Source organism: Acomys minous (genome assembly GCF_964271855.1).
Source record: "Acomys minous genome assembly, chromosome: 6".
Taxonomy (NCBI): Eukaryota; Metazoa; Chordata; class Mammalia; order Rodentia; family Muridae; genus Acomys; species Acomys minous.
Genome location: NC_140487.1, coordinates 26,726,334 through 26,741,794, shown reverse-complemented (window position 1 = coordinate 26,741,794; position 15,461 = coordinate 26,726,334). Strand labels below are relative to the sequence as shown.

Sequence of the window (15,461 nt, the reverse complement as noted above, 5' to 3'; positions counted from 1 at the left end):
AAATCACATAGATTTAAATCCTTGCTTTGCATATACAAATGAGCTACCTTGTTTCATGCAGCATTGGTCAAAAGTTTACAGAGGAGGTAATTTTCCAGGAATTCACATTGTTTTGCTACCTGTTAAACAACCCTATTTGGGCAACCATCTGACTTGTGTACCTACTAAGACAGCTCTATCACTATACATGGTACTGACATTTTAGAAGTTATATATAACTTACATACTATGACATTCTAATTTTTTTTTTTTTAGCAGTTAGATGCAACCAGATGAAGTCATTTGAATGTTTTTCTTGGAAGAAAAAGTATTGCATTGTCTTTTGCTTTCTAGAACTGTCCGGGTCAGAATTCTGGGCATGCTTGCATCTGTCACCTTGCTCACAGGTGTCACCAGGATGGCTAGTAGCTTTGCAGTCACTGCTTACCTAAGCTATCTGGCCCCTAAAGTAAGGACAAGGATCGTGAAAGGAGCCAGGCATTAGCCCATTTTCCTAGATGTCTTACATTCCCTTGGGGGAAATGCAGCCATTTGTTTACGTGCCATTACTTCCTCTTTAGCTCCTAAGCCTGTTAGGCATCTTGATTGGAATCATGGCTGTAGTGCTGGAAGAATGCAGTGAAAAGTAGGGACCTGGAGAAGCTATGGTCAAGCTGCAGCTCTCGGAGGGTCCCAGCTCCTCGAGCTGTGATTGGCCGGAGCCAAAGATACGCACTTTACTTGTGCTCAGTCTCTGTCCTTTGTGTTATTTCAGGAGGAGTCTCGTTTTCACTCGGTTTACAAATCCAGACTGTTTGAATTTCCCTTGGATGACCTTCCATCTGGTATGGTATTCATATTGGGGATTTTAAGAAAATTAGAATCCAGTCGTTCAGTTACTACTTGAGAACCAATATATATGCTAAACAATAATTGGCAATTGCTCGGGACGTTTTAGAGGGGCTGTCAAGTTGCACCAAAGGAGAAAATAAAATGCAAACTGGCTTCTTGTTTACAGTGGAGGCATTCGGAAAGACATGGTTTAGGCACACAGAAGGAATACTTAAAAATTTAAGACTTGACATGAGGAATTAGAAGAGAAATAATTGTAGAGAAAAAAAAAAAAGGAAAATGGTGTGAAAATTCATCCTTGTGGTGAAGTGAGGGTTTCGTGAACACAGGCATGAATCATCTGCCCATGTGTTGTTTTCTTCATCTCCCCTTCTCGCTCTAGCATTTTAAGCAAGCTATTATAGTTTAACACTTTACATAATTGTATGCTTCTTGTGAAATTGGCACACATGTTCCTCTCATTTATGTTTATAGCTTAATCGCTGTACACGTTGAGTGGTGATGCAGATCCACATGTCATGTGACAAGCAGAGTTGACCTTGGTGCTAAGGCCCCATGTTTGTGGAGCATTGATTATACAAGAGCCGTTTGTCTTTTGCTTCTTTTAATTAACTTAGTTTTTGCAACAGCTTTGTATGGTAATATAACTCTGGTTTCTGTTTTTTGTTTTTCTTTTTTTTTTTTTTTGTCTGATTTTGTGGATTAAAAATAAAGGCACCAGTTTGCCTTTCCTAGGGTCCCACAGCTAGCCACTAAGGGCAAGGATTATGATACTTTGAAAGGCTGCTGTAAGAGAGTCGCAAGAAAGCATGAGAAAACGGCCAGTCTAAGAGCAAATTAAAAACTGATGTCAGAAAAGCAGTTATTAGTTTATATTGTCTTGTTAGAAAACGAAGTGAATGCTAGCTCCTACTGCCCCTGCCTCTCTAGAATGAGCCTGTCACTCACTGGCCTCCTGCGGTTCCCCTAGAGCAACCAAGCTTTCTACTTTGGCGAAGGGATGGACGATCCACTGTTTTGGAGGCCAGTGAGACTGCTCAGTGGTAACGGCACTTACTATACAAGACTAGTGAGCTGACTTCTGTCCCCAGAATCCACATGAAAGCTGGAGAGAACTGACTCAACAAAGCTGTCCCGTGACTGCCATGTGAGGTGTAGCACATACGTGCCCCCAACCACAGCACATGCACAGTAATAGAGTGAGGGATCCACACACAGACGCTCTTACTTTACAAAGACTCATACTGTCCTTTCACCAACTTTATGAAACTTTTTATCATGCCAGTTATAGGAACAAAATAAATCATGAATGGCCGTGTGAGAATAAAGCTACAGTGTAATAGGTCTTACTGGAAGCAATACACATTGATTAATATTTAAAGTAATAAAGATTCCCCACCAAAGACTTAATGTAGGAATGGTACAATGTAACCTTACAATTCTTTTAAGCTTTGTTCAGGGTTCTTTTTAAAAAATAATTATGGAGGTGACTTGGCACCCTTCTCCCTCTCTCCCTCCCTCCTCCTCCTCCTCCTCCTCCTCCTCCTCCTTCTTCTTTTCTCTCTCTCTCTCTCTCCTGACAGGGTCCAACTTTGTAGTACATCCTGGTCTCACACTTGCAGTGGTCTTCATATGCCGGCTTCTCCATGCTGCGTTGCAGCTGTGACCCTCAGTGCTCAGTGCATTTCTAGCCTATTTTCCAATCAGAGGTTGCCACAGTCAATTTTAAGAGTAGCATTGTCTTTGAAGATTACTTATAATTTACCATCACAAACTAGAACAAAACCAGAAATAGTCAGAAGTGTGTGTGTGTGTGTGTGTGTGTGTGTGTGTGTGTGTGTGTGTGTGTGTTTAAACTTTAGATTTAATAAAATTGAACAGGGTTCTGGGGCACCGCCACGACCTTCATCTTGCCTGCTGCTGTGCATTTCCTAGAGAAAGAAATAATATCATCAGACATTTGCCAGCTTGTTTGACTATAGGATCTTTCATTTTCCATGACCTGTCTTTTGGGAATATTGCTCCTTAGACCACGTTTGGGAGATAACAGTTGTTTTCAATGGACCAGTTGACACTTTGGAAACTGTGTGTGCCACTGGGCTCATTGTGTCCCCCTGGGATATAGCACTTTTATTACTGAGACACTTCTTGTACAGTTCCTACTCCTTGCCTTCTGCCTCTGCAGTCTCTTTCCTGCCCATTTTTCCTGTTGATTAGTCTGGCCTTTTGTAGGACTTCAAACATATAGAACTGTTACCATATTTCGTTTCTTTTGCTTAGCATATGCCATCAAAAGTAGCAGTCATTTATTGATTTTTATCATTGAATGTATTCTGTGGTATGAGTACATTGTGATTCTTATGAGTGTGCTGATGGACACTCAGGTTTCCCCAGTTTGAGGCTATCAGTAATAAGCAACCATGAACAGTTTCATATGTCTTTTCATTTTCTTTCCCTTCCTGTCTTTCTCGCTCTCTTCATTTCTTTCTTTGTAGAAGCATGTTTTTATTTCTTCCTGTAAACACCCTAGGATGGCCCGGGAAGGTTAATGCGTAGCCTTCAGGGATCAGTGTCATCAGTCTTTAGCCTGTTACCAAACACCTGGCACGCTGGTAGCCACACACTTGCTGGCCTCATCCCAGGGCTTAAAATGTAGTATATTTTGGGTCAGTTCTGAGCACTGACCCTCAGAAGTTGTGAGATTATTATGTTTCCAGCATGTCTCCAGGAGATGGAAATTTTATTGGTCTAAGGATTCTACTCTGGAAACGGTTTGATGAAAAGTTGTCACATGGTTTCTTCTGAGTGGTTATGTCATTCTCCTGTCACATCAGCACCATGTGGCAGTGGTAATCGCTCCAAAACTCGAGTACCAGATACCAAGATTATCTGTGCTGCGTGTGGATGCCAGCCAGTCTAGTGTGCATGGTGCTAGGCCCTTGTGCTTTGATCAGACAGTTTTTTGACTGGTGATATATAGGGGATGCTTACTAGTCATCAGTCATGTTTTTCTCTTTCAGTTGTTTTGTTGTGGAAGGATTTACATATTCTGTATTTGATCTCAGCCAAAAGTAAAAACAAAACAAAACAAAACAAAAATGATTACATAGTCTTGTTAAAAGGCTTTTGTCAGATGTATTGCTAATGCTGAATTATTTGAATTGTCATAAAGTATTAAACTGGGTCTCTTCCTCTGACTCCATTCATTTAGCTACCTATATCTACCTTTTTGCTTACTATGGCTTTATAGTGTATTGTGAAATCAGATACCATATATCCTTCAGTTTTTTCCTTTTTCCAAATTAATTTAGCACTTCCAGGTCCTTTGCATTTTCATACAGGCTTTAGAACCAATTTGTCAGTTTCTACAATCCCTCTTAGATTCTTACTAGATTGTATCCAATGCTTAGATTAACTGTGGAAAAACAGACAAGTTAGCAGTGACCCCTCCAATCCATGGGGCCAGCATAGCATCCGTCCTCACAGATTAAGCATTCACTGTAGCTGGTTTTGCATGAGGCCCTGATTTAGTCTCTAGCACCAAGCATAACAAAAATAAATTCAGCTCCTTCCAGACATGCTGAATTACATGAAAAAGACTAAAGTGAACACTTAAGGTATTGACGGTTTCTTGTTTGTGTTGGTTATTTTTGGCTCAGAGGTTTCTGTGGGTGAACATTTATGGTCCCACGACTACCAAGAGTCAAGTGCCTGACCACAGCTGAGCTGAGCTCTGCAGTGTAACTGGGGCTGGAGCTCTAACTTGCTCTGGAGGCTCTAAGGCACTGCTGGGTGATTGGCAGAAGTGTTAGCCTTTTTGGTGAACTGACCCTTTTATCATTATGTACCATGACTGCTTCTTACTGATGATATTTATTGTCCTAAAGCTGCCTATCTGGAATTAGTGTTTCTAAGATTGTTTATGTTAATTTTTTGAGAATTTCATACACGCGTATAATATTTTTGATGGTGTTCATTCTCCAACCCTACCTCTGACTCCTCCCAGTTCTATCCCTCTTCCTCCCTCCCCACTCTCTCCCAATTGTTTGTTTTGTTTTGTTTTTTCAAAAATAATAACCCACCAGGTTCAGTTTGTGCTGTTGGTATAATCATGTGTGTGGGAACAACCACTTAGCAGCTAAAATCCACTTATAAGTGAATACATACCATGTTTGTCTTTCTGGGTCTGGGTTGCCTTACTCAGGATGATTTTTCCTCCTAGTTGTATCCATTTGCATCACTTTGTAGAAAGTCCTCCCTTACAACTAACCCAGGATCCAGAGATGAATCCATATGCATGAATAGTTTGTGTGTGAGTCTAACCTGCAAGTTAGAGGGACTCAGATAGTCCCATTGCCCTGAATGAACAAACAAGGCCTTAGGTAAATTTTGTCATGGGCTGAGAAGAGTGGACACAATTGAGTCATAGTTTTGGTGTCCTGTATTATTATTCTAATATGGCGTGTTAAGAGTGTGTTATATTTGCTTCTATTTTTCCTCTTTGTTTTACTGCCTCTAGAGAAGGTTACTGGTGGAAGTGACAATCAGGTTGGCTATTTAGCAGGTTTTAAAGAAAGAATGTGTTGCTTTTCATAAGATGGCTATGAAAAAAATGACATGAATTAAGGCAGGTGTGTTTGAGCATTTGTATGTTGTTTTTACCTATTAGATATTTATTTATAGTTACTATAAGAGGATTGCTTAGAATTTCATGTACTCACTAAGTAGAAAGAACTAATGAAATTTTTCCTTCTACTGAATAAGTCTGGAAAATGCACTGTTTGTTTTCCTTTCCTTGTAGAATTTCAACAAGTAAATATTACTCCCCCAAAATTTATTTTGAAGCCAAGACTAAAGCGGAGTAAACGGCAGGTATGTGTTTGCAGGTGTAAACCATGATATTTACAATGCTTGGCAACTGGTGACCATTTGAGTCTATGCTCAGTGTCTGTGGGGGATGTGAACTAGTGCAGGCATTTGTGTGTGTGTGTGTGGGGGGGTGGTAAACAGAACAGGTGACAGATGGATGAAGAAAGAGGTGGGATGAAGGCAGTGATGGGATAAATGCAGTGATGATGGGAGGAAGGCAGTGATAGGATGAAGGCAGCAATGGGATGAAGGCAATGATGGGATGAAGGCCGCAATGGGATAAAGGCAGTGATGGGATGAAGGCAGTGATGTGATGACAGCAGTGATGGGATGAAAGCAACTAGGATGGGATGAAGGCAGCGATGGGATGAAGGCAGTGATGATGGGATGAGGGCAGTGCTGATGGGATGAAGGCAGTGATAAGATGAAAGCAGCGAGGATTGGATGAAGGCAGTGATGGGATGAAAGCAGCAAGGATGGGCTGAAGGCAGTGACGGAATGAAGGCAGTAATGATGGGATGAAGGCAGCGATGGGATGAAGGCAGCTATGGGATGAAGGCAGTGATGATGGGATGAAGGCAGCTATGGGATGAAGGCAGTGATGATGGGATGAAGGCAGCTATGGGATGAAGGCAGTGATGATGGGATGAAGGCAGTGATGATGGGATGAAGGCAGCTATGGGATGAAGGCAGTGATGATGGGATGAAGGCAGCTATGGGATGAAGGCAGTGATGATGGGATGAAGGCAGCTATGGGATGAAGGCAGTGATGATGGGATGAAGGCAGCTATGGGATGAAGGCAGTGATGATGGGATGAAGGCAGCTATGGGATGAAGGCAGTGATGATGGGATGAAGGCAGCTATGGGATGAAGGCAGTGATGATGGGATGAAGGCAGCTATGGGATGAAGGCAGTGATGATGGGATGAAGGCAGCTATGGGATGAAGGCAGTGATGATGGGATGAAGGCAGCAATGATGGGATGAAGGTAGCTATGGGATACATTATTTTACATGTAGTGACCAGAAGATGGAGGATTATGGATTCCCCATTTCTGAGGATCATAAGGGCTCTGCTTGTAGCAAGGTTTTTTCCTTGCTCAAATATGAATCACATCACAGGCTCTTCTTTGCTATTCCTGATGAGTTTTGAAGTCACAAAACATGTTTGTTTTTTTTTTCACTTGAGCTGCCTTGGACGTTAGTATATAAATGAAGACATAGCTTTAGCACTATTCAACTGGATGTTGCAGTAATAGCAACTGTCCATAAGGTACCTTAAACCACAATGGCAGGCAGTGTTCTTTCCTGTGGCTTTCACATCGGAAGATGACTTGTCCTGTGTCACAAAGTTGATGAGTAAAGACTGGGCTGTTTTGCTTTTTTGTTTGCTGATTTGTTTTGTTTGTGCCAGGGTCTTACTCTGTAGCCCAAGATGGCTTCAAATTCACAGCATTCATCCTGCCCTAGTCTCCCTAGTGCTGGGATTATAGGAATAATAAGCTTCCATGACTGGTAAAATAGAATGTATTTCAGACAGATTTTTTTTCGTTAAATGTTAAATGTTCATTTTTGTTGAAGACTTGGAATGTACATAGCCATTCTATAAGAACTTTAGCTGTTTAACTAAAGACCTTGGTGGAATGTTAACACATTTGCTCCTTAGTACCCTTAGTAAGAAGGTACTGTTATGATCCCCGTGATCTGAGAAGGACAACATGCACACAGCTTAAGGAGCTGGGCTGGGTGTGGCGGTGCATGCCTTTAATCCCAGCACTCAGGAAGGTAGAGGCAGGTAGCTCTCTAAGTTCCAGGCTAGCCTGGTCTACAAAGGAAGTCCTGGACAGCCAAGGCTACATAGAGAAATTCTGTCTCAAAAAATTAAAAAAGGAGGAGGAGGAAGAGGAGGAGGAGGAGGAGGAGGAGGAGGAAGAGGAAGAACTGGGATTCTGATGTACAAAGGCTTGTGTCACTCAGATGTCTGTAGCCACACATAATCTCTGAATGCAGCATACTCCGCAAGCCACTAGCTAGGCTTGAAATATGTTCATTAGATACAGACACACGGACATCTTGCGTTAAGGTGAAAACGATTCCCGTGAAGATTTAATTTACAAAGATGTTTATTATTATGAATTCTGAGTTGACAGAGTAAGAGAAATATCCTTTTACATGTGCCCTAAAGTGCTTTATGAGCATTTCAGCATCTTGTCATTTGCCAAGAAGGAGAACCTTCGACTTTTTATGGACCCATGAAACTGAGTTACTGCGATACCCTGTGGTTCAAGTGAAAGTCTCAGACATTGAGAAAAATGCTGGGACTAATTGGAAAGTGTGCTAGATTAACTGGTCAGCCCACAGTGAGCAAGGAGGAGGGAAGATCTTGTCCTACTTGGACTTTCTTTCTTTTCTTTTTCTTCTTTCTTTTAAAGTTGTTATTGGGTGCAATTTAGTGTTTTGGTTTAGGTTTTTAAATACAAAAATATAGTCCATCATTCTCTTTGAAACTCGTGTTATAAGAGGTTTTTTTTTTGTTTTTTTTTTGTTTTTTTTTTTAAGACTAGGGAATACACTTAGAAAGAGACAAAAATTTATGAGGCAGTATATTTTTAGTTTGTTTAAAATGCAACCCTCAAATGTTTGTATATTGATTCTGGTTTGATTTGATGGTGTGTCCTCATCACAGAAAGAGTCCTTGGGCCAGTGAACAAGAGTTACTGAAAAAAAAGTCTATTGAACTGTGACATAAAAGAAAAGTCAATTTCACAGGTCTTGTTAATGACTGTGTGATAAATGGGCAGAAGGGATAGCTGCCATGGTAGCATTTGTCCGTAGTGTTGATGGATTGTGGTTTCAAAAGTGCAGAGAACTTGTTGAGCACAGAGAGGTGGCAGCTAAAGACATCTTAAGACCACTTGGGCGCTATGCTGACTGTGCCCCTGTAGTTTGTGGGGATCATATGAACCCCCAGATGTAGGTCACTCCTAGATGTGGAGACAACCCAGGAAGGTACCAGTCCCATCACATTCAGAAGCACTGTTGGAGTGACCTAAAGTGGGAACTGTGTTCTGTCCATGTCACTCTCCCATGCCATTGTTAATGAAATGTTTTGATGGAGACAAGCGTGAAGGGCATCATTGTATAAAGCATGTTTGTATATTTAATAGTATTTGTGTAAGGATTTTGGGGAAAAAAATAATGTGCTGGGAGTAGACCTGAGAAGACAAATCTATGCTTTTTTTTTTTTAATTCTTCACAGAATTTTTTTCAAACCGTACACATTTTTTCCTACGTAAAACCTAAAAAAACTGATGAGAGTTTAGAAAGTTAATCCTGGAGTATAAAGGGAAATTCTGTTTCATTGATTCCTTCCACGCTTTTAGATTCTGCAGCTAAGTTTAGAAATTCAGCCGTCTTCATTCACTGTGTTACAGCTTCTTAGAGTGCCTCGTAGCGTGGAAGACGAAACCAAGTACATTGAACTCATGATCGTGAATGACCACCTCATGGTAAGAGTTGCCTCCGAACATCCTTCTGTCTTCGTGCGTGTGTGTCTTCTAAGTGTGTGTAAAAAGGACATTTAGAAGAAACAAACCCTGATCACATTATGCCTTAGAAGAGTCATTTGTGTAGCTTCACACACACACACACACACACACACACACACACACACACACACACTCACATATATACACACATTCACACTCAAACATACACATACATACACATATACTCATAGACACACTGACATACACATACTCACATACACCTATATACATATACACTCACAACATACACATACATACAAACACACATATACACATATGTACATACACCAAACACACACATACAAACACATGCTCTACACACATATACACTCACACACATATATACACTCTCAGACACATACATACATATATACACACACAAACACACATACAACACGCATGAACGCGTGCATACACACACATATGCGCGTGCGCACACACACACACACACACCACTTTTCGAAGCTCAGAGACAATTTTATTAGAGTAAAAATAAAAGTACCCCAAAACAAACAGGCTCTAATTATCAGTAGCTGCCCGTTTCTGCTACCTATATAGATGTCAACCACACGTCACAAGCAGTCACATACTGAGGAGGGGAGCTTAGAGAAAAGTAAGCCCCACCAAGCATATTTTTGACCAGGGACAACTTATAAATAGAAAACACACTTAGGTGGAAGTAACTAGCTATTATTTTTGAGAGTCCAAATATATACAGCCTATACATAATAATGAGACTGTTATGACACTTTCCTATGTGTGTGTAATGTATTTTCATCATATTCCCCTCTTCATCCTGACCCTTATCTTCTGCTCTTACCTCCCTGCTCTCCTCTCCCAGGCCTGCTAGCAATTCCCTTCTTTCCTCAACTAGCCGGCTTCCATTTTTGTTTTGGTTTTTGGTTTTTGGCCTAATATACTTCACTAGGAGTGTTCCCAGGAGCACAGAGGACGGTTTGTTCCCAGGAGCATGGGCACCTGCCTTACCCGCTGCCTCTCTTCAGTGCTAGCCGTGTGAGGGTGTCACTTTAAAAAGATTGAAATTGATTTTCTGAACACCAGTGAGGCCAAACAAGCCGAACGTGTGACCCACATTTACTCTGAGACATCTCGCGACGTGTACTTTAGGTTTCTTCTTACTCTAGAACCACGTAGAACTTGTAAAGTCTTAGGTATGTTTGCATTTGGTATCTCTGGCTGCATCTCCCCTTGCATGTCTGGCAGCTCCTAACACCTGTTAGGACTAGGCATGCTTGGGATTGAACCCAGAGCCTTGTGTGCACCACACATAAGTATCTTAAGCTGTGGTCCCTCCATGTGGACCATTTTGAACTTTATCTCACAGGTGAACTAAAGCCCTCTTTGTCTACAGGCCTCAGCTTTCCAGCTTCATGTTAAATAAAGAACAAGGCTCTACCCTGAGGTTTTTGACAGAAAGCCTTAGGAATTTTTCTGACATTTTATTTTCTGCCTAAGATGATTATTTCCTGGTGACTTTGACCATCCTTTCCTGTTGTGTGTTGCTTCCAGTTTAAGAAGCACCGCCTTTCTGTTGTACATACAAACACCTATGCGAAGTCTGTGGTGAACATGGCGGACATGGTAAGTACCTACCCGGCTCAGCATGGCCCCCTGGTGCTGGTGAATGGGGGTAATGAGGCATTGACATTCGCATTCCCACCCCCTTCCTCCCCTGCACTCCCCCCCCCCACTCCGGGTTCCACTGTGGCCAGAATGACCTCAGAGACCAGGGTGACCTGGCCAGGGACTTTACTGACTTTAATCTGTCTGGGAAAGTGGGCTGGCTAAAGAAATGCTTGCACTGTGTGTGTGTGTGTGTGTGTGTGTGTGTGTGTGTGTGTGTGTGTGTGTGTAAAACACTGTAAAGGAAAGACAGAGCTTTAGCAAAGATACAGTGTACCTCTGGAAATCAGTACAGAGATAGTGCAGAAGCTAAGCCTTTCCAGAAATGTCCAACGCCATGGCCAAGCTGCCCCCCGAAATAACTCCTCTGTCTACCTCTTCCTCAACACCACACAGGTTGCATAGCAGTCACTTCCTGAGAGAAGGTTTATTGTTATGGGGTTTTTTTTGTTGTTGTTGTTAGAGAAACACAAGATTTCATAAATTATTTATCCAGGGTGCCAAAAATGGACTTGGGAAAGCCTTGAATTGAACATAAATATTTGTTAAAAGAAAACCTCTCTTGTGTCTAAAATTTGCTTTGTTTTTTGGGTTTTCCTTGGTAAATAATTTGATTCTGTGTTCTCTAAGGGAAGTACGTGCAATTTGGGAAATTAATGACCTCTTTTAAAAACACTAATGTTTCTTTAATTAAAACAAAGGCATTACCATGAAAGGATCTTACCACACGTGTACCCGATGTGTTCATTTTGTTAATGTCCTAGATATATAAAGACCAACTTAAGACTAGGATAGTATTGGTTGCCATGGAAACCTGGGCTGCTGACAACAAGTTTGCTATATCTGAAAACCCATTGGTCACCCTGCGAGAATTTATGAAATACAGAAGGGATTTTATCAAAGAGAAGAGTGACGCAGTTCATCTTTTCTCGTATGTAACTTTTAAAATACTGTCCTTTTTTCTGGTTCCATATGGAATGCTGTCTTACTTGCGATTGAAATGCATCCTTATACCATAATAAAATTATGATGTGATGTTGGCTGTGCATTTGGAAGAAATTTTGAAATATAGATTGTTTGAAATTTTCATGGGATTTAAGTGATTGAGTTACCACTGCATTCCTATTTCTAGAGCTTTTACTGAGTAAATGTATTATTGCATTCATAAGGAGTATTTTTAATAATTCATTATATTTTTAAAAATTGGCATGTTTAAAATGTCACTTTCTTTATGGTTTAGGTTCTGAGGTAAGAGCTATGTTTCCAGAATTTATTGTCTACTTTTTTCTCATACACGTTCCTTCTTTTAGTAATTCACATATTGATAGAACAGCAAAATATAGTCTGTAGAATTTTAAGACCTTATCTAAAATCAGAGCTATTGAGGACAAATGTATAGATGTGAAAGATGTACTTTGGGTGTTATTTTTAATTTTCATCTAATTTCAAATTTAGAGAGAAGTTTCCAGAATTCTATAAGGAAATTGCCTCTGTGCTTTACCCAAACCCAAGACTTGCATTTTTTCTCATTTCCTTTTCAGGTATACATTGGAGACAGTCAGTTTGCATCTACTACCAAATACTTGAGTCATTCATGTAGTCTCTTAAAAATAACAACATTCTTTTAAATAACACAGTAAATCATTAAAAACAATATTAACACCACGTGGCATTCTTCCATAATTCAAAGTCTCTGTTCAGACTTCTTCAGTTGTCTTAATGCCCTTCTATAGCTACATTTCTCTTATTCAGCATCCAGTACAGTGCCTCAGAGTGTGTTTAATTATTGTCTATAAGCTGAAAGATTTTCTCAGCCTTTGTTGGATGTTATTCTTTTGAAGAGTATAGACTTATTATTTTATTGATGTTTCTTCAGTATAGGAATGTCTGATACTTTATCATTAATTATAATTAAGTTATTTATTTTGGGCTAAAACTCTACAAAAAGTGATTTTTGTGTTCTCAAAGTACCATTATCAGCAATTGATTTTTAATAAATATATTTCCATATAGGATACTTATTGATCATGTGGGGAAACAACTGTCAGAAGCCTTTTTCTTTGATCATGTGTGTAAATAATTTTCACATTCCTTCCTTACCGTGGGAATATACAGTATGTGTTGAGAAAATTAATTAGAAAATAAACTAACTGTGAGAGGGGCTTGGATGTTTGAACTGTGAGCAGTAAGCATTTCATTTCCTTTCCTAAAAGGGGCAGTCAATTTGAGAGTAGCCGGAGCGGGGCGGCTTATATTGGTGGGATTTGCTCGCTGCTGAGAGGAGGAGGCGTGAATGAAGTAGGTGTGAACATCTGTGCAGTACAACGTGGTATGATGGCTGAAAATGTTTTCCTAATACTTCAGAAACACTTCACAGTAGTCCGCAGTCTCCAGATGCTAGGCTGCTTCGTTAGTCGTCAGTATGGTTCCTTTGTGTGCTCAGAGGCTGAAGTAGGGAATAATAAGATATAATACTTGATAATCGTGTTCATTTTCTATATAGAATCATTTCCAGATTAGGCAGTGCATATGAAGGGGATCTGTCTGTGCCTTAACCTTCACGGAAAATAAGAATGAAGCCCAAGTATTGACATCCTTCAGTGAGATTGTCCAGATTTGAATAATCCCCAAAGCATCGGTTGTCACTTAACAAACCAATTGGATGTTTTCTCCTTTCCTCTGTATATGACAAATTTGGGGAGAATAAAAAGACAGACAAGACCTTCCATGAAGAAGGGCTTACCCCTAACACTCTAAACGTAATGGACACAACGTAGAGGACAATGCTTCAATCTCTGGGAGGCCACATACTAAGAATTAAAGATTCCGCTGGCCGCAGACCATTCTCACTACCCAAAGCTTGTTATTCTTGTTTGCCAAGGCTGCTTTCTCTTCCACCTGGGAAGAAACTGAGTTCCAGACACATCTAGTTTTATCATGTATTGTTCCAAAGACTGGCTTCATGCTGTCCAGTTATTAAGTTTCTCAGGGATGTTATCGGGCGAAATTTGAATTCAGGATTCTATTTAAGTTTCTAAACTACAAGATGAATGCTTCTCTGACTCCTAGGCCTCCTTTAGGACTCATTCACATGTAAATGTGTTTTATACTACTTCATCCCAAATGCATGTTCAGTACTAGCTACAGGATGCTTAGACTCCTCCACTAAAGAAAATGTTCAGGGCATGCTAGTGCATACAGATAATCCCAGCACCAAGGAGACTGAGGTGGGTGGTTCACCATGACTCAGAGGCAAGCCTAAGCAACACTGAGAGGTCCGGTCTCAAAATCATCACACACACAAAAGGAAAGAAATTGCTTAGAAATGACTTGTTAGTTGTTGTGTGCCATTTTCCCTAACCTATCTTAAGTGTTAAACAATGTTCATTTACATGTCTTTTGGTTTTGTTTTTCAGTTTGGAAAAACCGATCTGATGGCAGTCACACTTGCTCAGTCATTAGCCCACAATATTGGTATAATCTCAGACAAGAGAAAGTTAGCGAGCGGTAAGTCTTAGCCCTGGGTGATTTAGCTGTATTTATTAAGATAGACAGCCTGATAAATGTTTTAAAGCCTCAGATTATTTTCAATTCCACAAGATCAAGATTTGGAAACCAGCAACAAAATGTTGCTGTCAGAAGTAATCAAAGGCATATTTACATTATGTTTGAAAATTCTCCATTTATAATGAGCAATGCAGCCCTGTGATGATGAAATCAAAGCTGGGTTTAACCCCAAAAGGGACAGAAATAGCTCATTTTAGAACTTTAAATTTTCTAGTGGAAATTCTAGGTGGTTTGGGGCTCAGACCACATTTTATTATAGTTTACTTAAGACAGTTCTGTGACTGGCTGGAGGCTCAGCACTCCTTTCTTGGGAACAGACCTGAAAGGGCCTAGGACTGTGTAGAGCAACTAAGCCGTGCTAGCCTTAGCATCCACGAGGAAAAAAAATTCCAAAGTAGGTAAAGTCACTTCTCTATGGATGGTCTAATACTGTGTACTTGAGGTGACAACTTCATTATAATGCTGTTTATTTAATTGTTTTAGCAACCAATGTTATAAATACTTAGAATAAGAATTACCTCTTTCTTGGGTGATCAAATGCCATATTCCGTGTATCCTCATACTCACTTAAGTTTCAAGATGATCCTACAGGATGCCTGTTCTCAGCCTCCTGTCACAGATGCAATGGCTAGACTAAAAAAAAGAATATTGTCTTCAGGATTAAACATATATTGCATGACAAGCTAGGATTTCCAAGCCACACAGCCTGATTCTTACTGGAGGCCTAGGCATAGAGGGTATTAAATGTGGAAAGGAAGGCACTTCAGTATTTTCCTTAAAAGCTGCTGAAACTGAGGGTCCTAGTGAGGTGCCGTTAACTCTTCACTGTCTCGCTGTGCTTGATTGTCTCTCATGTAGCTGTCTTAAGTGGGTGCCTCAAAAACGTGACCATTTGTGATGCACTGGGGCATTGTCTATGACCCCTATGGGGTCAAAATGCATTTCCTTCTTATACACTGCAGCCAAAGCTTTTAGTGTAAGAGGAATTAGAAAGCAGCCTCTA

At 40.4% G+C, this 15,461-nt stretch overlaps 1 protein-coding gene across 20 annotated transcripts in view; it reads left to right on the top strand.

The window, feature by feature from the left end:
• Window positions 1–15,461, top strand: part of ADAM22 (ADAM metallopeptidase domain 22) — a 215,659-nt gene that overhangs the window by 148,696 nt on the left and 51,502 nt on the right. For 19 of the 20 annotated variants that reach the window (XM_084785430.1, XM_084785449.1, XM_084785443.1 and 16 more), the window contains exons 7-13: window positions 755–824; window positions 5,633–5,703; window positions 9,134–9,208; window positions 10,778–10,849; window positions 11,656–11,822; window positions 13,105–13,189; window positions 14,308–14,398. In XM_084785430.1, the coding sequence (XP_084641556.1) occupies window positions 755–824; window positions 5,633–5,703; window positions 9,134–9,208; window positions 10,778–10,849; window positions 11,656–11,822; window positions 13,105–13,189; window positions 14,308–14,398 (631 nt within the window). Of the gene's footprint in view, window positions 1–754; window positions 825–5,632; window positions 5,704–9,133; window positions 9,209–10,777; window positions 10,850–11,655; window positions 11,823–13,104; window positions 13,221–14,307; window positions 14,399–15,461 lie in introns of all 20 variants that reach the window. The other variant, XM_084785442.1, reaches the window with a different exon arrangement.